Source organism: Lampetra planeri, chromosome 2 (genome assembly GCF_965212315.1).
Source record: "Lampetra planeri chromosome 2, kcLamPlan1.2.h2, whole genome shotgun sequence".
In the NCBI taxonomy this organism is placed as follows: domain Eukaryota; kingdom Metazoa; phylum Chordata; class Hyperoartia; order Petromyzontiformes; family Petromyzontidae; genus Lampetra; species Lampetra planeri.
The window spans coordinates 10,755,525-10,783,157 of NC_136108.1; the positions used below are offsets into that span (position 1 = coordinate 10,755,525).

The following is a 27,633-nucleotide window of genomic DNA, read 5'->3' on the forward strand; positions in this document are numbered from 1 at the left end:
TAATGCACTATATTTGCGAGAGTTCTTGTGATTCCCCATTACAGATAGGTGGAAAGATGGGCAGAGATAGCGCATTAAAACTTCATTCATCCACACTAATTACTTGTGAAACTATAAGTTGGCATATAAACTCAACCACTGCATTTCATAAATTATGAGCAGACATTTATAATTTGTTTTTGAAATAGACGATTATTTTATAATTAGAATAGAACTACCGGTGAAAAGTTATTTTACCATTTATATTTTAGCCGAGTGAAAGCATACATTTGTAATTGTGGGAAATATTCGCTATACAGTTTCCGTAATCTTTTCAAGGGATACATGATGCTAAGTCAATGATAATGTCATAACGTACATAATAAATCGCATACGCATATGTATTAAAAATGCTTGCATCTCTTGATAAAAATTCATATGTGCAGTAGAGTATTGATATTTAAAAAAAATCGATAACCTGTTAATTCCAGACTATACCTTAATACAATTTAACCTGCTGAAATAATAATAAGTACATTACATTATGTTGCAAACATTACTCTTAGGCAACAGCATGGTGCGACGTTGATCTGCTTTTCCTTAATATACAATCAATACATTTTGGAAATGTTGCACCGTAACAAAATGTTCTTTCAAACATACCTGCATATTGCCAAAGCATATAGAGCCTTAGAGGAGCAATACTAATCACGAATGGATTAAAAGGTAAAAATTACAAAACAAGGATTATTTATTATCCTTGGCACTTAATTCGGGTGGGAGTGATCTTTCATAACCTGCACTAATTGTGTGCGCCAAATCACATTAGAGCGGCAGACGGCTTCGTATAAAAAAAACATCCATTCCCCGAGCAGTATGGATCTTCTTTTAATTGTCGCTGTCAACAAGCATTGCCTTGAACGGGACTGTAAATAAAAATTAATTACGAGGTAATATGTCACCGTGGCTTCCCGCAGCATTCAGACATATCAAGAGACTGCTGTAGTTGCATGAACTGAGAAATTACAATGTAGGGAGTTGCACATCCAGAGCAGAATTGGCTGCTCTTCCTGCAGTCAAGAGTCTCCGGATACAAAGAAAGCTTAAACAGTTGCTTGCTATGTGCGTGGACTTTTTTTTACTACAGCTTCTTCTCTCTGGATAACATCTGCACAAATTCAAAATCAAACAAATTATTTCGCGATGCTGATGCTGCACTGGCAGTGATGTACAAGCACAATTACAACAAAATCAACAAATTTGTCAACAACAGTGTTAGCTTGTAAGGAATTGTTTTGTTATAATAGGCAACATTTTCAGCAATGGCCCGTTTTTCATAGAACACAAGTTAAATCATAAACTTGCTTTAAGAACATTTCTGTAATGTGCAAAACATATTTTTTATTCCATTACTTGATCAGTATAAAACATGTGTGACATACCGTACGTCTCACAGAAATTATTTGGGTTAACAGGTGGAATAATTAAATACAGTAACAGCAAAACCTGTGTGTACAAATCTAAAAATGAAGCATTGCAAAATGTTGCAGCTCTTGCACAAGGATGAAAAATCACGCATACGCATGAATCTTGCATACACGTCACATCTCAAGGATTACCTGAAATGGGGAATGTGGCATTGACTCAATGAGCAACCCTTGAGGCTCGCAGTTTATCTCAGTGTCTCAGGTATCACTGAGTTTACTGGGCATCTGCTTCTGTTTTTTTCCAAGGTTTTGCAGTGGGGGGGGGGGGGGTCTCAGTAATTTGAACATTTTGGCGTTGATATGTATGATCATGTAACGCTTTCCATTGTATGCTTTTCCTCGTAAGTGTGTAATTATCAATAATATTGGTGAGCGCTCGCACCAGGCACGGGGAAGAAAACCAACTACAGGACGCAATGAGAGAATGGGGCTCGGAGAGCAGCTCTGCTTTGGCCAGCAGGGTTGGTTTGGCGAAGTGAGGAAGGTGGCATTGACTCATATTATACCTTGTTGTTGTGAGGAACTATTATTATAGCTCGTGTGTAGAAGCGAGATGGATTGTGGTATTGCTAGACTCTAACTCTATTTTTCTGCAATATTTTGCTGTCTTTTCTTGGATTTTCTGTTTGCACATATTCACTTTAAGATGTATTCTTGTTCATGTTTTTGTTTTTTGTTTGTTGCGGTTGCACCCGATTCAAGAGCCGAATGGCTCACAGGGCTATACCTAATAAATTAAATAAAATGAACTTGAACTTAAGGGATAGTGACAATGTGGAGAAGCCTTCATCCTGCACTGGATACATTGTGGCTGATGATGTATACGGCGGTATTATTGGCAATATGAACCCTTTTAGAAATGATTATTATTTTTGCCAAGTGTTGAGTAACCGTTTGATCAATGTGGCTAGTTTTCTCAGGTAAGTCCATAACAGCAACACAACGCTTTGTTAGTTTTGTTAATTTTGGATCACTTTTACGACAGTTGAGTCATTTTGAAGACATTCCAAATCAATGAAGGTAAAATAAATTATAACCTATGAGTCTTTATGATCAATGTTGTCTCATGGCAACACATTCACCGTGGTTGCCATGGTAAGGTCGGCCTTCACTGCGTGTCAACTGCAAAGAGAGACTCGTTGAAGAAATGTCACGAGATGACCTAATGATTATTCCAAGACTTACAAAGCAGGGTCCGTATTTCTGTGTTTTCTAAAGCACGTACATAATTTCTATGGCCTCACAAAAAAGCTCCAGGCTCAGTCTCACTTAACAAAATAAGCTCACTTGTAACTCCGTTAATGGAACAGTGTATTGATTGAATGGCACACCGTCCACATCTTCGCGCCATGAAATCATCCACCCAGTAAACATGGAACATTGGTCCAACAGATTCAACCGAATGACAACGTTGGCCCCAAAGTTGCATGTTCACGGGGCAACTTCCACGATAAGTCAGCAAAAGAGGGCATGCAAGGTGTTGCTTATGTGTGGTGGGAGCTTTCATCGTAAATTATATTTATTTCACTATGAGATCTCTTTTACCAGTGGCAAAATATAATGGTAGGTTTTTACCCTTTTAACTGGTACAACTGGCCTTGAATAAAGGTGTCAGTTTTGTACCAGTTAAAAGGGTAAAAACCTACCATTATATTTATTTCCATGAAAATGGCAAGAAAATTGACCACATTTACATGCTATTTACAGTTTAAAACCACATGTAAAATTTGATACCAATCCAATGTTACAGGTGACACTGGTTTCTGACTTATCTCTGTGAAGTGTGAGCATTGTTCGTTTGTGGCTTGACATGTGCATATTCAGATGCGGCGATATGTTTGACATTTTTGGCCTGTGTGACATTATAAATGACAACTCGGCTGACATATTTAAGCATGCATGCCGTTAAACCACATTAAAATCCACGACTCACCAGCTGTACACCAAACTTGGAATACTATCGCTGCATTTCACAAGCCTTGTGCTCACGATAGAAATCGAATAAACATTTATTCATCGCGTGTATGTCAGAATAACAAGTTCCCCGTGCAAGGTTACACTTGGATTAAGGCAAAAAGTCAAAGTGATTTCCTGCTCAAATGGGAATTGAGACGGTGCTCATCTCTTCTTTATATCCCTGAGCCGGTGATGGAAAATTCCACAATTCCTATGGGGGGGGAGGGGGTTAGTCAATCTACAGGAGGATCACTGTGGGCTTCCCCACGAAGTAATACTCATTTTAATAATCCCCGAGAAATTAGGGGCTGAGTCAAACCCCAACCAGACTGAAAGTTGCTGTATGTACAGTATATGTTCAACTTATTTTGTCTTTTGTAGCCAACCATGCTAATCGGAGGTGCAGGGGAAGGACAACAAACTAAATCAGTCCTTTAGAAATGAGTTTTCAATCGAGATTGCTCTACTGTTTAGCCATCTGGTTGGACACATTATAATTAATCGGTGCCTTGAATTCTTGGAATTTGCAGTACTGTATCTTAAATCTGTATTACATATTCTATGCTTGTCGATAAAATGAGCACAAAACAAAATATGGCAGAAATGTTTTAATATGATGCATTTTAACTTTTGGATAGCATAAGTTAACAAAAGTGTAAGTTAAACCTGATTAAGAAGGTAGAGGAAGAGCAGCAGGTAGTATAATTGGCGACGTACGGCGTGAAAGAAATTCAACATATAGAACATACATACAACGGAGGGAAGAAACGAAGCTCATGGAACCATACATTGGGAAAAGACCTGAATCATGCCAGGTCAATCCAGAAATGGCCTAGAGTTTATAATCATTGTGGAAATACAGCAGAGCTTAGGATGGGTCGTGAGTGGAATGGGTAGATGGAGCGATCTTGTTCTTTTCTGCCACAGCCATGAACACAACAGATCTGATCTAAATATCCACAGAGCATTGAGGCATCAGCTCCCCAAACACGCCTCAGTTTACAAAAAAAAAATCGATTCCGTGTTTCCCATGAGAGGCAGACTGTACATTTATAGTCGTACAGAAGCTGTGATTCACTGATCCTGCAGTCCTTATAAGAGACATACTGTACTGTTATTTGAATTACATTAATATCATCTTGAATCAACGAAGTCTTTTGCATGAACAATTCTTGCACAGGAACTGTATTTCACTGCAGATGGCGAGTATAGCTCAGAAGCAATCACGTTTCAGTGAAAACATTAGAATAATGGCCCGTATATTTAAAATTCTTGATTTTTTTATATTGTAAATACATTATTGTAATTATAATTCTTCGAATGCTAGTTTCATCATATTTCTTCCACTTTTATATGCACATCAGAGCATTAAACACACACGGTTATAAAGTTTGTGTTTCGTAGAATAACTTTTGTGATGGTAATTTCCAAAGTCAAAACCAACGAGACAGAGAATAGTGAATTGTCCAAGCTTTGTTAATAAGATGTACAGTTTAAGCAATAATCTCGCATTAATCAACGTTATAAGAGGTGTTGTATGATGAAAGGGCAAAAGCTTTCGTGACTGCAGGAATTAATATTCCTTGGGTCTTGGGTAAAGTCACGTAGATAGGTTCAAAGAAAATAACCAAAAAACTACATTTCCATCGCAACACAAGCGATCGAAACGTCGTAGTTTTTTGTTTTATTTTCTTTGAAACTATCTACGTGACTTTACCGAAAGACCCAAATATGAATATTCTTGCTATGCTGGCTGGGTACGTTAGCTCTCTTTAACATTTGTAACACTTAAAACATTACAAAATGCAGCAAGATAGTTCTCTCCACTCCGTGTTCGTCCTAGTTTTTTTTTTACCAAACTGAACCATGCTGGTCAACGTGAGTTGATGAAGTAGGGAGGGAAGAGTGGCTTGGACCGGTTTAAATGCCACTTGAATGCTTATGTTAGCCATGGCCAGGAATCAAACCTAGGTGGCCAGGTTCACATACTGCAAAGCGCCTACTTTATTGTGAAGCCACCGTTTCAACACATAACGCTATCAGGGTAATTGATCAGCTCTGCGACTTGCAATGTAACAAAACATACACGTTTTATTTGCACCTGAACGTAAAAAGAACATTTAAATGATCGTATGTAGGTACACATTTCTAGTATTTCTTTCATCTGTATTGTGCTTGTCTATGAGGAAGACTGCAGGTTTCCTTTTGGTTCATGAGCACCCACCAAAAACACACACATTGAAGTTTCGAAACAGATCAAAAGGCTTGACATGAACCGAAATGCTGCTGAATCCACTTTGCTTCTCTGCTTTGTGTCCTCAAGCATCAGCGGTCCATGCTTCAGTTATCTTTTTAAACGAACGTGTGGAACAGTTCATTACAAAAATCCATTCCCGAACCCATCCGATCTGCAACTCCACAGATCTGATACGGGAGTAGTCCTTTAATCTGATAAAAAGGGATCAGATTAAAATTATGCAATACGTAAAAACTAAAATACGATACATGTATTGTTATATTACGGTAGAAAGTGAGTAGTGGGAGAAAATCCACACATATCAGGGGATACAACTCAAACGTCCTCTCAACAAGATTAAACACCTTATTTGCCATTCGCTTGGCCACATCCCAGTGGGTTCAGGAGTCTCACAAATCTCTGTATGATCCACCAACCATATTCTCCAAAGCACTGTGATATACGATTTAGTGGCGACTGTAACAGCGGCGGTGCAGTGGTTAGCACGCTGCGTAATGAACACAGCGACATGAGTTTAATTACTAGCCACGGCTAACATCAGTGGCGAGTGATAACTGAAGCGGTCATGCCCTCTGCCCCCTCACCGACTCGTACTGGCCACCATGGTGAAGTTTGGTGAAACAACCATCACAACTTAATGGCTTTCATTCAGCAGTGGATTGACAAGGGGGCTGCACATTAGTCTTTAGTCTTTACCAACCAAAGTCCTTTTCCAAATCAATGTTGAATAAGTACAGCTCACGGTAAATTTCAGAATACACCATTTGAAGCTAAATAAAACACAGTTCTCGGAATGTATTTACCAGAGGTGGGACAAAGTCATTGTTATGCAAGTCCAAGTCGAGTCGCAAGTCATCAAATTCATGACTCGAGTCTGACTCGAGTCCAAGTCACATGACTCGAGTCCACATCTCATAGGTGGGACAAAGTCATTGTTATGCAAGTCCAAGTCGAGTCGCAAGTCATCAAATTCATGACTCGAGTCTGACTCGAGTCCAAGTCACATGACTCGAGTCCACACCTCTGGTATTTACACATGCAAAATATAAAAATGCACCAGAATTACTACTATAAGCCAGGAATGTGTGTCCCGCGTGTGACGTCACTCCACATGAGGCCCACCCCCCGCGTGACGTCACCGCAAAAGAGAACCCCCCCCCCCTTCAAGAATATTCATGCCCGCGTGGAAATTGACACTAACGCACAAGGTCGCGCACTCCACATGCCGCACCCCTCCCCTCATTAATAATCATGAGCGGGTGACGTCACTCCACATGCTGTATCCCTCCACAATAACCATTAACGGGTGACGTCACTCCACATGGGGCAACCCCCCCCCCCATCATTAATAATCATGAGCTGAACAATTTTTCTATTGAATATTTCAGATTTACTGCAATAAACACCTGTCCTTGGACGGGCAAAAAAGCTAGTTGTTAATCTATATATATAAAATCGCAAATCTGTCTGTCTGTGTGTGTGTCTGTGTGTCGCCGGACCATACGCAGTTTCATTGGACGGCGGTTGCCCCTGGCAACGGGTAGCGACGCATTCGCTGCCGGGTGGACGCCATTTTTAATTCCCGTTAAAAATATGCGCACGCATTTGTGGTATAAACTCGATATACCCAGCGTTGCCCGGGGGGAAAATACATTTAAAATCTTATGAAAACTTTCAAACATTACATACCAATGAAAAAACAACTGTGTAATTACTTTTAAACCCGACGCGCCAAGAATCGATTCTCTGAATCGCGCAAAGGAATCGAAGGTTGTAGATTCCTTTAGATTCGGACGATTCCCGTTTACTATAAGTTGGTTAAAGTCGATATAAACTGCTACGAACGGGGCAAAATGTAATTAAAAACTCCTGAAAAAATAAAAAAATAAAATAACAATGAAAATGAAACTCTATCATTCAAAATGTAAACCCCCAACATGCCAGGAATCGATTCTTTGAATCGCACAAAGGACTAATCGAAGGTTGTAAATTACTTTAGGATCGCGCTTCCTGTTTAATATAAGTTGCTTATAGAGTTGATATAAACTGCTACGAATGGGAAATATCAGGCGTTGACTGGGGCAAAAATATAATGGTGAGGGCGGTTGTGAGTGGCGATTGTGAGTGCTGATTAGTGAGTGGTGAGGGGAGGTTGAGTGGTGAGGGTGAGTGGTGAGGGTGAGTGTTGAGGGTGAGTGGTGATTGGTGAGGGTGTGATTGGTGAGGATGAGTGGTGAGGGAGAGTGGTCAGGGAGAGTGGTGAGGGTGAATGGTGAGGGTGAGTGGTGAGGGTGAGTGTTGAGGGTGAGTGGTGAGTGGTGATTGGTGAGCGTGTCATTGGTGAGGATGAGTGGTGAGGGAGAGTGGTGAGGATCAATGGTGAGGGTGAGTGCTGAGTGGTGAGGGTGAGTGTTGAGGGTGAGTGGTGATTGGTGAGGGTGTGATTGGTGAGGATGAGTGGTGAGGGAGAGTGGTGAGGGAGAGTGGTGAGGGTGAATGGTGAGGGTGAGTGGTGAGTGGTGAGGGTGAGTGTTGAGGGTGAGTGGTGAGTGGTGATTGGTGAGGGTGTGATTGGTGAGGATGAGTGGTGAGGGAGAGTGGTGAGGGAGAGTGGTGAGGGTGTGATTGGTGAGGATGAGTGGTGAGGGAGAGTGGTGAGGGTGAATGGTGAGGGTGAGTGGTGAGTGGTGAGGGTGAGTGTTGAGGGTGAGTGGTGAGTGGTGATTGGTGAGGGTGTGATTGGTGAGGATGAGTGGTGAGGGAGAGTGGTGAGGGAGAGTGGTGAGGGTGTGATTGGTGAGGATGAGTGGTGAGGGAGAGTGGTGAGGGTGAATGGTGAGGGTGAGTGGTGAGTGGTGAGGGTGAGTGTTGAGGGTGAGTGGTGAGTGCTGATTGGTGAGGGTGTGATTGGTGAGGATGAGTGGTGAGGGAGAGTGGTGAGGGAGAGTGGTGAGGGTGAATGGTGAGGGTGAGTGGTGAGGGTGTGTATACATGTAAGGTTATTAAGAAATATATTTTTCACCCCGGCAACGCCGGGTACTTATACTAGTAAACTATAAAAAACATTGCACCATCAGTTTGGACACACAAGCGCTGCAAAGTTTTATTTAAAAAATATGCCGTAATTAAAGATTTTGATGAAATGGACATGTCAGTGTTTTGGAAGAAAATCACTTTATTTATAATGAAAACCTATCGCCCCCCCCCCAACCGCGACAAAATCAAAGCGTCATCATACGAGACTTTGAGAGTGAGAAGGGGGAATAGTGTTTGGTATTTTACAAAATTGTTTACAGTTTGTATGCATGTCAAACACTGCAGTAGTGCATAATTTAAACGTTTACGTGTTAATCAGCCTCGCAAAATGAGTCACAGGTAGAATAACAACAGCTGAAACACCCACAACTGCGCAAATCAGTAGTCAACACTTCGGTATGTAGGTCAAATGTCTCCATGTCTTCATAATCAACAGGAAATTAAATTGTAAAAGATTTTAGCCAGTGTACACATTACATTCAGGTTATCGGCACTTGGCTCAGTGTGAGATAATTACACAATTACATTTGGATTAAAATAGATATAAGATCAGCAGTAGGTGGCTATTCTAATATGTTAAATAACAGACTTGCATTAACAGTGAGCCATTGGAAGAATAAATTATAGAACAGAGGTGTGTGATTCTTAGTCTGGTTTTACATATGTAAATAATGTAAAATAAATTAGAGGTAAAAAAATCATTAAAAAAAGCTTATTCCTTAACTTTAACAAATTAGCTTTGACAGGAACATTGTAAAAAAACCATCGAAATACTACATTTGTTAGAGACACAAACTCTTTATTCGCTTTGGTGTTTTCTTTGGCATTTTTTACCAATGTTTATCTAAGCATGTAATGATGCATTGGTTTAAAATTGATTCCTACGCTCACGATAAATGTTTAAAATCCTGGCCATATTAGTTTATATAATCGTATAGGATGCACAATTATTGCTCCTAATATGATACCGTTACGTTTAGGCTAAAGGAGTAAACATGGTTGTACAAGTGTAGAGGTGTAATTGTGTATGGGCGCGGATGGCTAACAAACACAAGGGGCGTGGTTAGGGCCGTACACAGAGGAGGTGCTCACACCGACGTCCGCACCTGCATCCCCCACGGGCCCCTCCTGGGGGCCGAGTACTATAAAAGGTGGTGAGCCGGAGGGCTCGAGGTCGAGTATCAGCTTAAACCAGCGAAGGCTGAAGACCAGCTAGAATAGGCCCCGGAGCTCCCCTGGCTCGCTGTCCTTGTCAGGGCCGACCAGGGCAAGCCGGTGGCGTGGCCCTGAGAGCCCAGACTGACGTTCTTATAAGAGCCGGTCTGGAGACTCAGGGTGCCGGGATCCCAGCTTGACCAGGGCTGGGATAGGTAGCCTCCCCTAGCTCCGTAGTGGAGGACTTGGGCTTAGGTTAGCGGGGTTAGATGTTGTGTCTCCCTGTTAGCCGAGTAAAGGGGACGATAACCCCTTAAGTACTGTGTGTACCCGTTACTGAGCCCAGGTTGGTGTTAATAAATAAGTGTGCCTCCGACCCCGTCGTCAAAGCCTCCTGAATACTTACTACATCTGGGGTCAGAAGTAAACGTTCAACGATGGACACACGAGGGACGACACGTACCAGGGAGTCGGAGATGGAGGACACCGCGGCCGAATCGCCACCAGAGATGGCCGAGGTCGGATCGGAGCAGCCGGGGCCGAGTACACCCGCGCTGCTACGACAGGAAGGGGGGGATGCGTCGGCCGAGGGACTTCGGCTGGCTCACTCCCGCCTGGCGGAGCTGCTCTACGCTGCGGCCGCCGCGTTGGAAGAGATCACGCGGCTGGGGGCTGGAGGGGCTGCGCGGGACGACGACAGCAGCCAACGCGCGGCGACATTTCCCGCCACCCCGACGCGGCTCGCGGTTAAATTTCCCGCCATCACTACAGTGCGAGCAGAGGGCGGGGCCGGTCCGCGTCAGGTGACTGCTGAGGGCCAAGCACAAGCCGTGACATCATCAACACCGGCCAGCGCGTCAACAACAGAGCGACCGGCGATGCCATGCTCGCAGCCCGCCCACACTGTAACGTCTACTGGGAACGACGGAGCACGATCCGCAGCCACGGACATCGCGTTACAGCAGCGACTGCCGCCTCTCAAAGAATTCGTGGGCGCGGACGGAGACTGGGGCGGCTTCAAAAGGCGGTTCATCGCTCATCAAGAGATGGCGAACTGGACGGACGCCGAAGCACTACGCGCGCTGCCGGCGATGCTGGACAACGACGCCCTGGCTACTCTCACCTCAGCGCCTAAGGAAAAGCGCGCCACGCTGCACTTGGCGCTACAGCTGCTGTCAGCTGTCTATGGCCCGCCTTCGGACTGCAGGCAGCTATTCCACGATCGTCATCGGGGAGCCAACGAATCGCCCCTGGCCTTCTGGACGGCTCTCCTGGCCCTGGCGAAGGCAGCTTTCCCGCGGATGGACGAGGAGGAAGTGGACGCTATGGTGGCTGAAAAGCTGCTGCTACTCGCGGATGAGCTGGACGTCGCCGTCTTGGCTCAAGACGACGCAGAGATGTCGTCCTTGCTGGTCGCGCGCCACATCCACGGGGGCTTGCGGTCCCTGCGTCGCAAGGCCGCAAAGGGGGTGGCCGGCCATGCCATGGCGGCCACCACCCTCCCATCGGAGGAGGTCTGCGGGGTGGAGCGGCGGGGGGAATGGAGATCGGCGGCACCACAGGCTCAGAATGGACCGAGCCGCCAGGAGCAGCCCAGGCCATCTGGGGCGCTCACACGCTGCTACAACTGTGGCCTTCAAGGCCACGTTGCTTCAGGATGCCGGGCTCCCCGTCAGCGCGGGGCGACACCTCGTCAGGACGCCGCGCCGTCTCCACCCAAGCTCCAGCAGAGAAATACGGCGAGTCGTGGCACCTCACACGTTTGGCCCATGCACACATCCGACACACACTCACGCGCTCAACCGAACAGGGCTCGCAAATCGACGGCCGTTGCGCCCGATTGTTCTGAAATGCGGCGAGCGCTCCAACCGGGTCAGTGGTCGGAGCTCACCCATCGTGTCGTTGCAGCGTCGGCGGGATCGTCGGTTGTGGTCGGTCATATTGATGGGGTAGAGGTGCGGATTTTAATTGACACAGGAGCGTCGGCGACCATTATATCTGATTTGATTTATAACATTCTTCCCGTTCAAAGTCGTCCCCTGCTCCCCGTTGACGTGTCATGCTATGCTGCTAACGGGGGCTCGCTAGGCATCATTGGCCAAATCCGCGCCAAAATTTGCATTGGAGACATTAAATTATCCGGCCCTGTTTTGGTTTCCTCCTCACTGGCGGTTCCGTGCCTGTTGGGGACGGATTTCTTGGCCAAAATGCCCATTCGTATCTTGATTGACCAGGGGTGCTCCCGTCGGGTCGACGCGTAACGTTTTTGTCTTCCCCCACCATGGAGCGTCGGGCGTTTGCAACCGTGCAGGCGCTCGTGGCAAAAACTGTGCGCGTACCCCCGGGGGCTCAGATGCTCGTCCCTCTTAGGTTGCGTCGGCCGTTTGCTGAGGGGGTTGCGGATCGAGGGGTCTTGTTGGGACCATCTCGGGCCGGGGTCAATGGCCCCGATTTACTAGCGGCTCAGACCATGGTGAAAGGGGATGGGGACCCCTTCATTGCAGTCCTTAATGTAGGATCGCGAACGGCCGTGGTTCCTCAAGGGACCGTGCTTGCACACGCAACGCCGGCACCCTATGAGGAACCACTCGTGGGTCAGGTAACCACCGATCCTCCGTCGCGACCGCATTCGGACTGTGATGACGGATGGCTGGATGCACTTTGCGCGGGATCAGTGGACCTGTCCGACTCGCAGCGTGCGCAGCTGCGAGTTCTCCTGAAAGAATTTGCCGACGTTTTTAGTCAACACAAATTTGATATTGGTTGTACTAAATTGCTGCGACACCATATTGACACGGGTGACAGCGCGCCAATCCGCCAAAATCCCTTTCGGCTGAGTCCCGCCGAAAAGGATCATGTCAAATCGGCCGTTGATGACATGCTAGCCGCCGATATCATTTCCCCTTCCAACAGCCCGTGGGGCGCGCCGATCGTTTTGGTGAAAAAACACGACGGCTCACTGCGGTTTTGTGTCGACTTTCGGCGATTGAACAAAATTTCTGTGGCAGATGCGTACCCGCTTCCTCGAATGGATGAGTCGCTCGATGCCTTGGCGGGGGCGCGATTCTTTTCCACCCTCGATTTACTTTCTGGATTCTGGCAGCTTCCTCTGGATGACGAATCAAAACCTAAGACTGCTTTTCGTACACCGCAAGGTCTCTTCCAATTTAACCGCTTGCCGATGGGCTTACATTCTGCGCCGGCAACTTTTCAGCGGTTAATGGAACTGGTCTTGGCAGGCTTGTAATGGGATTCGTGTTTAATTTACTTGGACGATGTCATCGTCTTTAGCAAATCCTTCGAGGAACACCTCCAGAGGTTGCGTGCTGTTTTTCTAAAAATGCGGGCTGCCAATTTGAAATTTAAACCGCAGAAGTGCCATTTGCTCCGCGAATCGGTGCGGTATTTGGGTCACATTGTTGGGCGCTCGGGGATATCCACTGATCCCGCCAAAACGGAATGCGTCAGCTTCTGGCCGACTCCCACCTCGGTGGGAGAGGTCAGGAGTTTCATTGGGTTCGTGTCGTACTACCGACGGTTTGTGGCTGACTTCGCTACGATCGCGAAACCATTGCATGCCTTGACATCCAAGGGAGTCAGGTTTCATTGGGGGCCGGAGGAGGAGGCTGCTTTTCGCGCCCTCCGGAATGCCCTGGTGGGGGCTCCGCCGTTGAATTACCCCGATTTCTCACAACCCTTCTTGCTCGATACAGACGCAAGTAACACGGGCATTGGGGGCGTGCTGTCCCAGCTCAATGGGGGCGTAGAGCATGTGGTGGCTTACGGTAGTCGGGTACTGTCTCCAGCGGAACAACGGTACTGCGTTACCCGTCGGGAATTATTGGCAATTGTTTATTTCATTCAGCAGTACCGCCCGTATCTGTACAGTCGGCGTTTCACCGTCCGTACAGATCATGCGGCTCTACAGTACGCCCTGCGGGTTCAACAACCATCGGGCCAGTTGTCTCGATGGTTGGAGATTCTCCAAGACTACGACTTTGTCACCACATATCGTAAGGGCGTCCGCCACACGAACGCTGACGCCCTGTCGCGGTTGCCACCCACTTCGGAGTGCGCTTGCCTCTTGGGTTCGGGGCGTTGTAGGCCCCCGAACGTCACCACCGATTCGGTCCTCGTGGCCGCCGCCGATGCGCCTTCGGCTTCGGGTCCTATCGAGCAAGAAGGGAGGGATTCGTTGCTGGGGTTGTCGGTCGCGGAGTGGGGACGCCTCCAAATGGAGGACACCTCCCTCCTCGCTCTGCGCCGTCGCACCGGGGGGGTTGGTCAGGGGGTGGCGAACGTTGACTCGTGGGGGTTGTTACAGGGTCTTTTAATGCACTGGGACGGAAAATCCCGCCGCCAACGGCTCGTGGTGCCTGCAGCATTAAGGGATAAGGTGGTATGGGCTGCTCATGAGCGGCTCCTGCACTTGGGGGTTCACAAGACCTTTGCCACGCTCCAGCTCGATTTCTTCTGGCCGGGCATGGCAAAGGACGTGGGGGATCTCCTGGGGTCGTGCACGCAATGCGCGCAGCGGAAGCCACCAGCAAGGGGGTCCAACCCTCCGCTGCAGTCCATAAAGGTTTCCCGGGTTAACGAGCTCGTTGCTCTAGATATTCTCGGGCCATTTCCCGCTACACCCAGGGGAAATAGGTATTTATTGACAGGGGTCGAATACTTCACGAGATGGCCTATGGCCTGGCCCCTGGCCAACCAGTCGGCAGCAGCCATCGCGGAGGCCTTTGTCCAGGGCTATGTCCTCGACAAGGGTGCTCCGGAACGGCTGCTGACTGACCAGGGTAAGAATTTTTCGGGGAAACTCCTCCGCGAGGTGTGCGACCTCTTGGGTACGGAGAAAATTCGGACCTCCCCGTATCACCCACAAACTGACGGGATGGTGGAACGGCTGCATCGGACCATCACGTCCATGCTGTCCCAGCAGGTATCGGAATCCCAGACAGATTGGCACCTTCGCATTGCCGGTGTGTTGCAAGCCTACAGGATGGCTCCCCATGCGGCCACCGGATTTTCCCCTTTCTTTTTAATGTATGGCCGCGAGGCTAACCCCCCTGTGACGACCCAGCTGAAGCTCTCGGCGCCTCAGGCGAAGTCTACATTGTCCGAACACGTTAAATTTAACATCGGCAAATTATCTGAGGCGCGGGAAGCGGCCGTGCAAAATTCTGAACTCCGCCAGAAGGCGAACGAGAGGCTTCGGCTGGGGCGGGTACATGTGTTCAAATGGAAACCAGGGGACAGGGCATGGTTGCACTGTCCCCAGGTGCCGCTGGCGACCTCGTCAAAGTTGGTACGGCCGTGGCGGGGGCCCGTGGAGGTCGTACAGGTCTTGCGGCCGCAATGTGTACGCGTCAAATGGGGGAGGCGTCGGTGGTACGTGCACCCCTCAAGGTTGAAACCGTTCATTGCGCCGCCCCGTGGTTCGCACACACACACGCATGGCCAAACGTGTGAGGGGTCCGCCGACTCCCCGACGTCGCTGCTCTCGCCTAACCTGACATCAACTGTTCCATCTCCAGGTGCAACTGGAGTGACGGGTCCACGATCGCCAACCCCCCCCGGGGGGGTCGGGGGTCACTCGGCAGCGAAACCAGACTCTCTCGCACCCGGACCGTCAACAACCGCCACTGAGCATGCCGGGACGGGCCCTTGTGACGGGCCCGCCGCGAGAACGCGCGCCAAAACGCGCAGACTATTGTGAGGTCGGCCGTTGGGGGGCCTTTGCGGACGAGGGGGGGAGGCGCCCGGAGCGCGTGTATATATGTTGGTTTTGCGGAATGGGGTATTTATTCGGGGGGGTGCGCCGGGTTATTTTTTTTCTCTTTCTTCTTCTACCTGTTTCCTGTTGTTGTTGTTATGGTTGTCATTGTTCTTGTTAAAATTATGCGAGGCACACACGGTTTTGGGGAGGGATGCACCTTTATTCTGATTTTGTTGCAGCCGGGGACGGCTGCGAGCTGTACAGGGGGGGGTGATGTAGAGGTGTAATTGTGTATGGGCACGGATGGCTAACAAACACAAGGGGCGTGGTTAGGGCCGTACACAGAGGAGGTGCTCGCACCGACGTCCGCACCTGCATCCCCCACGGGCCCCTCCCGGGGGCCGAGTACTATAAAAGGTGGTGAGCCGGAGGGCTCGAGGTCGAGTATCAGCTTAAACCAGCGAAGGCTGAAGACCAGCTAGAATAGGCCCCGGAGCTCCCCTGGCTTGCTGTCCTTGTCAGGGCCGACCAGGGCAAGCCGGTGGCGTGGCCCTGAGAGCCCAGACTGACGTTCTTATAAGAGCCGGTCTGGAGACTCAGGGTGCCGGGATCCCAGCTTGACCAGGGCTGGGATAGGTAGCCTCCCCTAGCTCCGTAGTGGAGGACTTGGGCTTAGGTTAGCGGGGTTAGATGTTGTGTCTCCCTGTTAGCCGAGTAAAGGGGACGATAACCCCTTTAGTACTGTGTGTACCCGTTACTGAGCACAGGTTGGTGTTAATAAATAAGTGTGCCTCCGACCCCGTCGTCAAAGCCTCCTGAATACTTACTACACAAGCAAGATAAAAAAAAGGATGGAGTACAAATGAGACGGAAAAAAAATTCCAATCAATTAAATTAAATCATGACCATATTCTTTGGGTCTTTCGGTAAAGTCACGTAGATAGGTTCCAAAGAAAATAACAAAATAACAAAAAACTACGTCGTTTCGATCGCAACACAAGCGGTCGTCATCAGATGAACCTATCTACGTGACTTTACCGAAAGACCCAAAGAATATGAATTCCTGTAATCACGAAAGCTTTGAGTCAAGATTGAATCATGACAATTAATCATAACTATGCATACAATTTCTGGGGAGGTGAATCATTGTGAGCCTAATAATGTATTAAGTATCTAACCTCTTTGTGAGTCCCTGACACATGACCAGTGTATCGGTGGATCCGAATAACAGATTAGCTTCAGGTGTCGCCTGTGTTTCCCTCGTGGTCACTTTGTTTCTGAAGTGGAAAGAAACATGTTAAAATGGTTAATATCCACAATAAAATATTTTCCTTTATATTGGTGAATTTCACTTCAGCTGTCGCTCCCCATGATGTCGCTACAAACTGAACTTCGTGCAACACTGAAGATGTTAACCAAAAAATAATACATTTATCTTCGCAATGCTCACACAATGTGGACCGCAAGTCTTGGGCTCTTTCAGCATGACTTTGAAAGTGAATACAAAATTGTCTGGCAATGAAACAAATGTGCGCCTGAGGCAGTGACAATAGGTAAGGACCAAATTTGTTTGATGGCAGCTTGCTTGACATTTAAAACTACAGAGTGAGCCTTATAAATTATTTGTTTATATCAAGAAGAAAAAAATACTTCATTTAAATAAAAAAAATGTGAGTGCGTATAAAAACATAATTGGAGGTAAAACCTGCAGTGTTGCGTTTTCTGTTTTTCCGTTTAAACTAGTGTTAAAAAAAAACTATGTCTGTGCAGTGCAGTTAGTTACCTGAGAGTATAGCGGATTTTCAAAATTGTTCTCAGTTTTCTCCTTCTTCCCAAAGAAGCTAAACCTCTTCTTTTCCTGAAATTAAATATTGAAAACATAATTGTCAGAAATAATTCAGCTTAATTTATTCTGGCGAATAACTATATAGAAATTTTCAACAAACACCACTGACGTGCTTTCACCGGCTCTAAAGGATAACGATAACTTAGCATGGTTTGAGTAGAAAAGGGTGAATTAATAAGAAAATTAATATGAAAAGGCTTGCGATGTGCATTGAATCGTATATATGAACTGCATTGGTTGTGTTCAAGCAAGTGCTTGTCTTCCAGTCTTAGAAAATGTATCTGACGTGGGATGCATCTCCTTTCACTTGCCCTCAACTATGGGAGGTATTATACCTCCAAACCTGTCTTGGACCTTAAAGGATTTGGGGATCAATAGCATATGAAAGGATGTTTCCCTTGCTATCCTAAAGGGAGGGTAATAATTGAGGTACAGAAACATGATTTCCAGTGGGTATGAATCTGACAAGGGAAATCCTTACAGGGATTCTTATACATTTCCAGTCAAGTATTAGAAGCCTCTGTTGAGATTTAAGAATTGACAATATTACTCCAATTACTTGATTGTTCCATGGGCAAAAATGACAAGTAGATTCACACCTATGGCTTATTGGGGAAACAGCTTCCAAATTGCAAAGAAAATGTTAGGGAGATCAAAATAGATGCATCTTGTCCAATAAAATATGCTTCTGGTCATCAATGAAGATCAGAGTTATGATGCCTTGAGTGCATCTAGAACTTCATGTTTTTCGTGCACGTGTGGATTTGCATGCACACATCTGTGCTCCATACCTGTGATGCAGCAGCATCTGCTGTACTTGAGGCCTCTGATGCAAAGCTGGGGCTTTCAGAAGCAGCAGCTCCCTCCATTTGTCCAGAGCTCACCATTTCCTACAAATCACATCTCACATTATTTCTGGTCTGAATCGGCTCTTACAGCACCTAACAGACAAAACCAAAGGGGGCTAATAGGCGATCATGGCACTCTGTGCATCCTCAGCCCCTTCAATTTCTTTCACTCGAGTCAATCAATTCTTGGATGCATTATCTCAGTCGATTTATGTTGTTATTATCATTATCAGGCACGTGATGCTGTTCAAAATTGTAAGTGTAATCATGATAATCATCCCCTGTTCATTCACTGATGATAATAACTTACAATTTATATTGCACACTATCAAATAAGAGCCGTATATTGTAAGCAAAACGTAAAAATAAATACTGTATACAAATAAATATGTAATTCAATCTCAGTGTAGCTTTTCCATATTTGCCAATTTGTTTTTAATGATCACTTCTAAATATATTGTATTCAGGCTTTCATTTGTCAGCCCTTAGAGTACTGAATCCGTCTCCATGAGGCATAATGATTTTATTTTTATGAGTATATTTCAAAATGTAATCGATAGCCCAAATTCGACATTCGAAATTTTTTTTCTGAAAATTGTATTGGAGAAATAAAGGTATTTATTAACCGTAGAAAACTTTAACCATCACATATATTTGATGACATAGTCATAGCCAACATGAAATAAATTTACAGGAATTACCGAATAACTTAACAAGTATGGGTTGCAAAGTTTGGCTGCAAATAAAATGAGCAATACAAGTCTAGTATAATACGTTTGCTAAGCCAATGTTGTAAGAAACTGTAAATTTTCAGAGTACGTATATGTACCTATGGCAGTTCTTGAAAGCAGGCGCTGGATTACAATGATGAAATATTCGAGCAGATTGGAGCGCTTTTGGAATTTCCGAATGAAAAGTAACATACCAATGTGCCGAAGGAATAACTGTTTGAACGAGTGCATTTATAACCTGCTTTGATATATGGATTGGAAACGTGGGAAACGTGCTGATGCAAGCTTGGAATTACACAGACAAAAAGCGGAGCCACGTGGATCAAAGAAAAAAGTACAAATGAGAGGCATCACATTGACTGCTAAGAAAAGTGGGCTTGAATAAGACAAACAGCTCAAACGAATTATAGCCGATCGTCATTATTGGCGATGAAGTGGCAGCCAAAGGTGGGAACACATCCAAGACCACACAAATGGAACGAGGAGATCAGCTCCTGTGTGGGAGCTATATGGGATTGGTGAATCTGTGAGATTGTGAGAGATGGGAATAAGTCAAAGGCATACATTCTGCAGTGGATAGATCATGGCTGGATTCTGATGAAATCATTGCAGTCTTAGATGAGAACCTGACCTTGGGAAGTCTGGAGATGCGCATTTCAACATCAGCATGGGCTCCATATAAAGGGTTTTCGAAATTCACTGGAGGCCTCCCTCCATCTGCCATATTCTTGTCCTTTGTAAAGAAAATAAAGAATTAACACTTTACAGCATCTGAAATTTCACTGAAAGCATTTATGCATATGCAAAAAAGGTGTAAGAAGATCAAAAGAATAACGTGATAATCACAACATAATGTATTATTATATATTCTCTCACAGACAAGCACATGTAAATAATAATAATGTTACAAATCAAAACATTTACCATTTCCACGGCTGCATCAATAGCAGCGTCTGTATTCATCCCGGGTCTCTCAATGTTTACGTAGACATCTCGTCCCCTCTCAGCCTCAGGTGCACTTGCTCTCTGTGACTTGAACATGCTGACAATGCTACCAGAGCACACATGGACACGTGTGAATACATAATAAATAAATGACAAGGCACAAGGCACAGATGCGTTACCACGGTGGGTGTTATGTAAGTGAATGAGACAGCTCACCTGGTGAGATTGGGCAGTGGCAAAGGCAATCCTCTGTGCTTGTAATTGAAGTGGGCAAACGCGAGCAGTCCTCCGATGAGACCAATGACGACCATAATAACAATCACAGCCACAACTGCAAAGTAGTGAACAGGGGGGGAAAAACCCCAACAGCAAGTGAATGGATATTCGTATGAATATGTTTAGAGGTTCTACGTAACAATTTATACTGAAAGACAACATTTGCATCAACAGTTAATAATGTCTACGTGTGTGACCAAAAACGTGAAATGATGCTGAACAGATCTAGTGAGACTCACCAGAGGAAGATATGAGTCCGATAAATGTTGACATCTGACAGTAGTCCCCAGTGTACCCTGACACGCATCTGGAAAGAATAACGAAGACATACTCAATCATTACAACAGCTAACCGTTCATCACATATCATGCCATCGGCTAAAACTAAAATAATCAAGGAAAGTGGGTAATTAAGAGACAGGACAATCCCAGTCACAAACCTGCAATGTGCATTCCCATCACTGCTGATATAACAGGTCCCACCATTGACACAGAAGCAGGCAGGTGGCATCGTAGGAGGTGGCACAATAGCTGTCAAACACATTAGAGCACGTCCGAACAATTATTTTGTTTTGCGCTGCATATTATTGCATCACATCCAAGAAAATGCTTCATAGCATCAACACAAAAGTCTTAAAATATTTTAAAATGCTTGCAAATGCGAATCTTTGGTGTATTCCATTTGCGAGCGGGTGCTGATGCACTGCCCGTCAATGGAGCATACTTACCAGCATCACACTCAGTTTCACTGCCTGGAATGAATTGTGCATTTTGGGGACAGGCACAGGTGTATCCCTGTGGTCGGAGCAAGCACAGGTGGCTGCAGGTGCCTTTGCATGGATTTTTTACTGCAGGGAACAGAAAAATATTTGGGTGACATGTCACATGCAGATGTACTTTACACGATGTCCATTAATATATATTAAAAAAACAAATATGACATGTAAATGGTTTCTGATCTGGTTATAAGTGGTCTTATTTCACAAGTGTCACTGTTGCGAACATGCTTTACAGCAAGCAATTTTGATAAATATACCAGTCTTTTACTATATATAAATAATAAAGTGTGTGATATTCTGCATACTATTCTACACAAAATAAATGTACAACACCCTGGCTTGTCCGTACGGTTGATGCTGGTCTGCGGTTATTCATCTTGGGCTGTGCATTGCTCTCTCTCTCTCCTTTCCCCTGTTTACCTGGCCTGACCCCTAACTCATCCCCTACAACTTATCCCCCCCCTCTAATCCTGTTTTTTTTGTAAAGCGTCTTGTAATGTGATTGCATTCAGACGCGTTATAAATTTTAATCATGCAAAATAAGCAAACCAGCCAGATTAAACGCTATTAGAAAAAAAAGAGACAATGATCACGGCTGAAATTGGTTTTGAACACGACCAACCATACGGGTGGGGCACTCACCATTGACATTGTAGCGATGCTTCTGAAAAACCCGCGCCTGGGACAGCCAAGAGTTGACTGTGAGAATGTGGCTCTTCACACCGCTCCCAAACTTGTTCTGCTGCCAGACTTGTCCAGTCTCCCGTGTGGTCCAGTACACATTGTTCTCAAACACGTCCAGCGTGAATGGGTTTCCGAGGTCTATGAAAGTGAATACCAAACATATCGCACTTTCAGTTGCGCTCAAAAACTTTAAAGAATCAATTAATTGAATGCTTACGTAAGACATAAAACTTAACAAACACCTGTTATTATTTCGTGCAAAAAGATAAGCATTGGTTGTGGCATTTTCCTTATACTAATAATGCCCATTAATTATTTACCAAGAATTGTCTCACCGAATCCCAAGACTATTTTAGGAGGGTCCCGTATTTGGATGTTTTGCCAATGCCATGAATTAGTGTTTGGTCTCATGGGATAGGATATGCGAAGTAGCAGGAACAACCCTACATATACCAGAGACTGAGACTTAGTACTTCCATCTCATGACTACCGCAGCCCAGAGGTCGCAATCGGGTACCCATTACCCGTACCCTACCCGATACCCGGCTACCCGTACCCGGCCGGGTACGGGTACGGGTAGCCGTTTGCGACCCTGGTGCGGCCGGGTACGGGTACGGGTAGGCCGTGAGTCACTGGTGAGTAACCGTTTGTCACTCATGTCGATTAGGGTACGGGTAGGGAACGGGTACCCGTACCCGGCCGGGTACGGGTACCCATTTGCGACCCTGGTGCGGCCGGGTACGGGTACGGGTAAGGAATCAAAACCCGTTTGCGACCTCTGCCGCAGCCCCACGCCTATAACACCTGGCACGCCCTGCTGTCAGGGCCGGATTAAGGTACGGGGCTTGAGGGGCTGCAGCCCAGGGGCCTCCGCCAGCTGGAGGGCCTCCAGAGATGAAGTGAAAAGTTATTTTACTTGTGAATGCTGAATTTTATTTGTTGTTAGCCTTGTAAAAGTTAATTTTATTTTTCTTTAACTTTGTTTTCCTTTTGAAAATTTTACTGGGGGCCTCAAAGTACCTGTAGCCCAGGGGCCTACACAATCTTAATCCACTCCTGCCTGCTGGCCAACCATCCAAGTACCAACTTGGCTCAACACTGCTTAGCTTCTGACATCTGATGATAATCAGGCACAATTAGTGTGATTTGCTCATAGGCAATTTCAATTTTATAACATAACAATTACGAAGAATTTATTGCTCATTCATTCCAAGTGTTGCTTCAGAGCATTTTGCTATTTTTGCTATTTAATTACCAAATTCTCCTCGACCCACCTCCAGAGATGACAGTCCGTCGATCTCCTCCATCAGGCCTCACCGATTCGATGACATTCTCCTTGGCGTCAGACCAATAGATTCGACCGTTGTTGGTATGGTCCACAGCTAGGCCTGTTGGCCATCCCAACAGACCTTGCACAAGATGCTGGCGCTGCTGGCCATCCATCCACGCCATCTCAATTTTGGGCACCACACCCCAGTCTGTCCAGTACATCATCCTTGTGAAGCACGTGAGGAGAAAAAAAACATCAACTCTCACGCAATTGTCAAGATAAAAAAACCATTAAACTCATCGTCAGCAATGTTCAAATCCACGACTGGATGGAGGTCTCCCCAAGCCTTGAGTGTCATTCACATATCCTGAACTACACTTTATGGAGGCATATAAAACGAGCATAGTAATATTAACTTCTTATATACTTGGATTTCATATTTCCAAATACAAAACCATTGCAGTGATATCACTCGAGTCCTCCTGACATAAATTTAAACGCTCCTTTGATTCATTTACAAATTTCAAAACGTAAGTCAGACAACCCAGCACACACAGCCTAAGTATATAAAACACAAGAGATACAGAATTTTTATTTGAATTAAATCTTCCTTTGAAGATTATATTTCTTCCATGCTACATGTACTTTATTTTTTATCAAATGAAGAATAAATACGATGTATTAAATCAGCTTTCCATACCCGAGCCTGGGGTTGAGGGCAATTGCCGCTGGCTTGTCTAAGACAGAGTTGATGAGCTGCTTTCGGTATCTGCCGTCCAGCAAGGCCACCTCAATCCTGCTTGTTTGTGCATCTGTCCAGTAGATGTGCCTGTCATAGGTACAGAAATAATTATACGTCAACACGATAAAGCACCGACACTCTGCATCGTCAATCTGTCAAGTCACATTTCACTACCCGTGTGGAGAATACGAAGGTGGATATGAAAAGAGATTTTCTCCACGGACACTGTACACTCACCTCCCGACCCAGTCCACGGCAATGCCATCTGGCTGACTGATGTAACGTAGGCCCAGGTTGATGCCAGTTGCAAAGTTTTCGCTGGAATTGGAGAATGCCGCCAGGTAAGCACGTTTAATAGAGCCAAACTTTCCGCCACTCCTCAAAACAGTGTAGTACACCATACCTGGGAGATAAAGAAATACAGATATGCACCTTCTACTTGTGAAAATATCATGAAGAAAGGCAAGGTTGGTTACAGAAAAAAAGCCATAAAAATACGATGAAGTAATATGCTTATTTAATCATTTGTTTTTCTACCAACTGACAATTTCATGTAATAACGACTGAACACAGCACATCAGGGTGAGCACATGACAATGTGGAAAGAGCCGTACTGAGCCCTGTGCCATCATGATCCCAGTCAAAGTCCAGGGCTTGGATGTCTTCCTCATTAGATATGTAATCCGCTTGCTTCTGCGATGTCAGGTCGTACTTGCGCACACGCACCTTGTCAGCCAGCAACAGCAGCGGCGAGTTATCTGTAGCAATGAACGGCGGTGCACTTTAGTCAGTAAATGCTATCACATCAATGAGCAACTCCAAATACACTTTAGTCATCACAACTAACAATTTAAATGGAGTGATATTATGGCAGTTTGCCAAAAATCCATTATTTATGAAAACTATGGTACACCTATCAAATGTATCAATAAGCCAGGGCACACTAGAAGTACCTTAATTTAATTGTAGAGAGCATGGGATGTTTTTCACTGGCTGTGCCTGACAATTGCTCATGGAGTCATGCTAACCATGACTCCAATCATGCATTCTGGGATTAATATAAATTCGGAAAAAAAGAGGATGCTAACGATGCAATGGAAACTATGGTGCATATTCCACTACTGTAGTGAAACCACACGCTGCGTCAGTTGTTTGCTGATTTCCCTTGGCAGGACGTGTCTCACCGTTGGCAATGCAGCGCTTGCCGTAGCTGCCCGCAGCTGAGCGGTAGCCATCCACACAGAAGCACTCGTAAGTACCCTTTGCATTCTGGCAGTCCTGAGGGCATGTTCCGAACACCTCACACTCATTCACATCTGCCCAGGAATGAAAACAAAGCAATGCACAAATGGATGGTTGAAATCATGTGGTTTTAAAAGTACAATATACTCTTCTTCACTGCTTATATCTTCAATGCTGTGTTACACCAGAGACAGCTAAGACAACAGCAATATATACACGTGACACCAATATTAGTTTTTCTTTAATGTTGGTGAAATCTATGATAATGATAGTGACTATGATGGTGCTGGTTAACACACGAATAACAGTTTTTACAAAAAAAAATGCATTGATCCTAGAAATGACATTCGTCTGAGTGTGAAAGTAACGTCCAAAATAAGAGAATACCGTGTGAATGTTCTGCTCAACTCTGTTATTCATGCGAATTCGTTTTTTCTCCCTTTAACGTTGCTCGTGAATTGATTGTTTCTCTTGTGAGGAAAGTAATTTCGTGACCCCCCGCTATGAACACAATCGTGTTTTACCATCACAGTTGTTGCGGTTTTCAGCATTGGCCGTGAAGCCCGGTCGACAGGAACAAATGAATCCATTCTCAGGTAAGTTTGTGCAGTTCTGCTCACAAATCCGCTCGGCGCAAGTTCGGTCCTGTCCCTGGTCTTTGTGATAAAACAAAGAGAATTATATAGGAGATTAAAAACTTTCAAGTTGAAAACTTTAAATCTTGACTTAAAGCTTGCGTGACTGCAGGAATTAATATTCTTTGGGTCTTTTGGTCAAGTCACGTAGATAGGTTGATTACGATCGCTTGCGTTGTGATCGAAACGTCGTAGTTTTTTGTTATTTTATTTCAACTTATCTACGTGACTTGCCCGAAAGACCCAAAGAATATGAAAACTTTAAATTGAGTTTAAAAAGCAATAGACTTTGGAAAGGGTGGTTGAGAAGTTGTAAGATGAAATTGCCCACCCATTTAAAATGGCTATATGCAGTTAGGTTGCTCAGCCAGTCGTTGAGCGATCTCAATTTCTTGGTGGGGGGGTAGCCTTTGCAAATCATCCCCTCAGGGTTAATAATAAAAAACAAGTACCGTTTTTTGTGTGGAAGTCAACAGTGGTTAGTTTAACATGTAGGCTTTCGCGACCAATATCATCCATAATACAGGTTTCTCGGGTTAGGTCGCTACTAATTACTAATTGGCTGTGTTGGGTGGCAGTGGGGATTAAGGACACATTTACATTTACGCAACCGAACCAAAAAAAAACCTGTATTATCAACAGTAATTGCCTCATAGATAAACTCACTCCTGTCGTAGGAACGTGGAATTCCCATCACTGCTGTAAAACAGGAGACGAGCTCCCGTATGAATGCTCATTTGTGATTTATTTGACTTAGGACAAAGCAGCCCAACAGACACATCAATAACGTGTAGACTTACTGCATCCGGTCTCGTCGGTGTTATCTCTGCACTCGTTGTAGTTGTTGCAGACGGCTGCCATCGGAATGCACCGCCCACTGGTGCACTTAAACTCCTCCTCTGTGCACGGCGCAAAAGTGGGCTCCTTACCTGCGCACAGACAACGGACGTTACATCCGACGCTGGTAACGGTTCAGAATCCGTTGAACATTGTTATTATCATCATCAGCAGCCACGCCAATCAACATTGACAAGTGATCCAGAGAAACGTATCGCAGCTGAGTAACGTAAGACGTTAATCTCTCGCGAGTGTACTAGGAGGCGCAACCTGGTAAGTTCAGTAAATTGCAGGCATAGAAACAACATGCATTATTGTCTGCAGCTTTTGCTCACATTTGTCGGGCGTCTCATCGCTCCCATCTCCACAGTCATCCACGGTGTTGCAGATCTCATGGCTGTAGATGCAGCGGTTGTTATCGCAGCGGAAGCGTCCGGGTGGATTGCAAGGTACGTCCACTGTCAGCGCAAGGGTGACGCAGAGGCATAACGAAATTCCACCAGCACATAAAATAACATGACGACAAACTTTGGCTTACGTAAAATTGTCAGCTATAGAATTTGTGGAAGGGTCTGTCTATATCTATTGGGATCCTTTTTGTGCAATGAAAATGCATAATTTCCACATGTGCCTCCTACATAAATGTACAGAGACCATCACCCTGAGGAATATTTGACTGACATTAAGAGATGACCCTTGAAATAAGATGCATGACCTGTGTGTAAGACATGCTGCAACTAGTGGTAGGCTCCACAGATCACTCAATGTCTCTCGTGATCATAGGACCACATTTTGGGGATGATGGAAATTTGCACAAGAACAGATAGATCGGCAGCTGTGGCTCACAGCAGTGGTGCAGCTCCTCATCCGAGCCGTCGCCGCAATCATTGTCTCCGTCGCACTTCCACGAGGGTGGGATACACACGTGGTTGTCGCACTCGAACGAGGATGGTGGGCACCACGTCCCGTTGGGATAGCGCGTGGCTGTTGAGGACACACCGAAAACAGTGGAAAGGCTGTTAGAGTGTTTAAAATAGGTAAAGAAAACGTTATACTGGTAGGAACCACCTGGTTCCACCAGCCCACAGGGGATTATTGTGTCCGTCCGTCCGTCGTGCATCCAAAAATGGGAGGGGTGGGGCTGGGTGGAGAGGGGAGGGTGGGAAGGGGCTGGGTGGGGAGGGTGGGGAGGGGCTGGGTGGGGAGGGGA

At 45.6% G+C, this 27,633-nt stretch overlaps 1 protein-coding gene across 3 annotated transcripts in view; it reads right to left on the reverse strand.

The window, feature by feature from the left end:
* Positions 1-27,633, reverse strand: part of LRP2 (LDL receptor related protein 2) — a 98,474-nt gene that overhangs the window by 1,838 nt on the left and 69,003 nt on the right. Inside the window, exons 63-82 of one of the 3 annotated variants that reach the window (XR_013587443.1) lie at positions 27,270-27,407; positions 26,759-26,881; positions 26,387-26,515; positions 25,476-25,607; positions 24,894-25,025; positions 24,324-24,467; positions 23,947-24,112; positions 23,668-23,796; positions 22,972-23,192; positions 21,656-21,835; positions 20,963-21,082; positions 20,675-20,765; positions 20,475-20,542; positions 20,176-20,290; positions 19,939-20,065; positions 19,646-19,747; positions 18,227-18,325; positions 17,373-17,447; positions 16,768-16,866; positions 404-1,147 (exon numbers count right to left, since the gene is read on the reverse strand). Coding sequence is in view for 1 of the 3 variants with exons in the window: in XM_078606807.1 (XP_078462933.1) it covers positions 16,828-16,866; positions 17,373-17,447; positions 18,227-18,325; positions 19,646-19,747; positions 19,939-20,065; positions 20,176-20,290; positions 20,475-20,542; positions 20,675-20,765; positions 20,963-21,082; positions 21,656-21,835; positions 22,972-23,192; positions 23,668-23,796; positions 23,947-24,112; positions 24,324-24,467; positions 24,894-25,025; positions 25,476-25,607; positions 26,387-26,515; positions 26,759-26,881; positions 27,270-27,407 (2,330 nt within the window). In the remaining 2 variants the exon portion in view is untranslated. Of the gene's footprint in view, positions 1-403; positions 1,148-4,015; positions 16,867-17,372; positions 17,448-18,226; positions 18,326-19,645; positions 19,748-19,938; positions 20,066-20,175; positions 20,291-20,474; positions 20,543-20,674; positions 20,766-20,962; positions 21,083-21,655; positions 21,836-22,971; positions 23,193-23,667; positions 23,797-23,946; positions 24,113-24,323; positions 24,468-24,893; positions 25,026-25,475; positions 25,608-26,386; positions 26,516-26,758; positions 26,882-27,269; positions 27,408-27,633 lie in introns of those variants that run through there. The other 2 variants (XR_013587442.1, XM_078606807.1) reach the window with 2 other exon arrangements.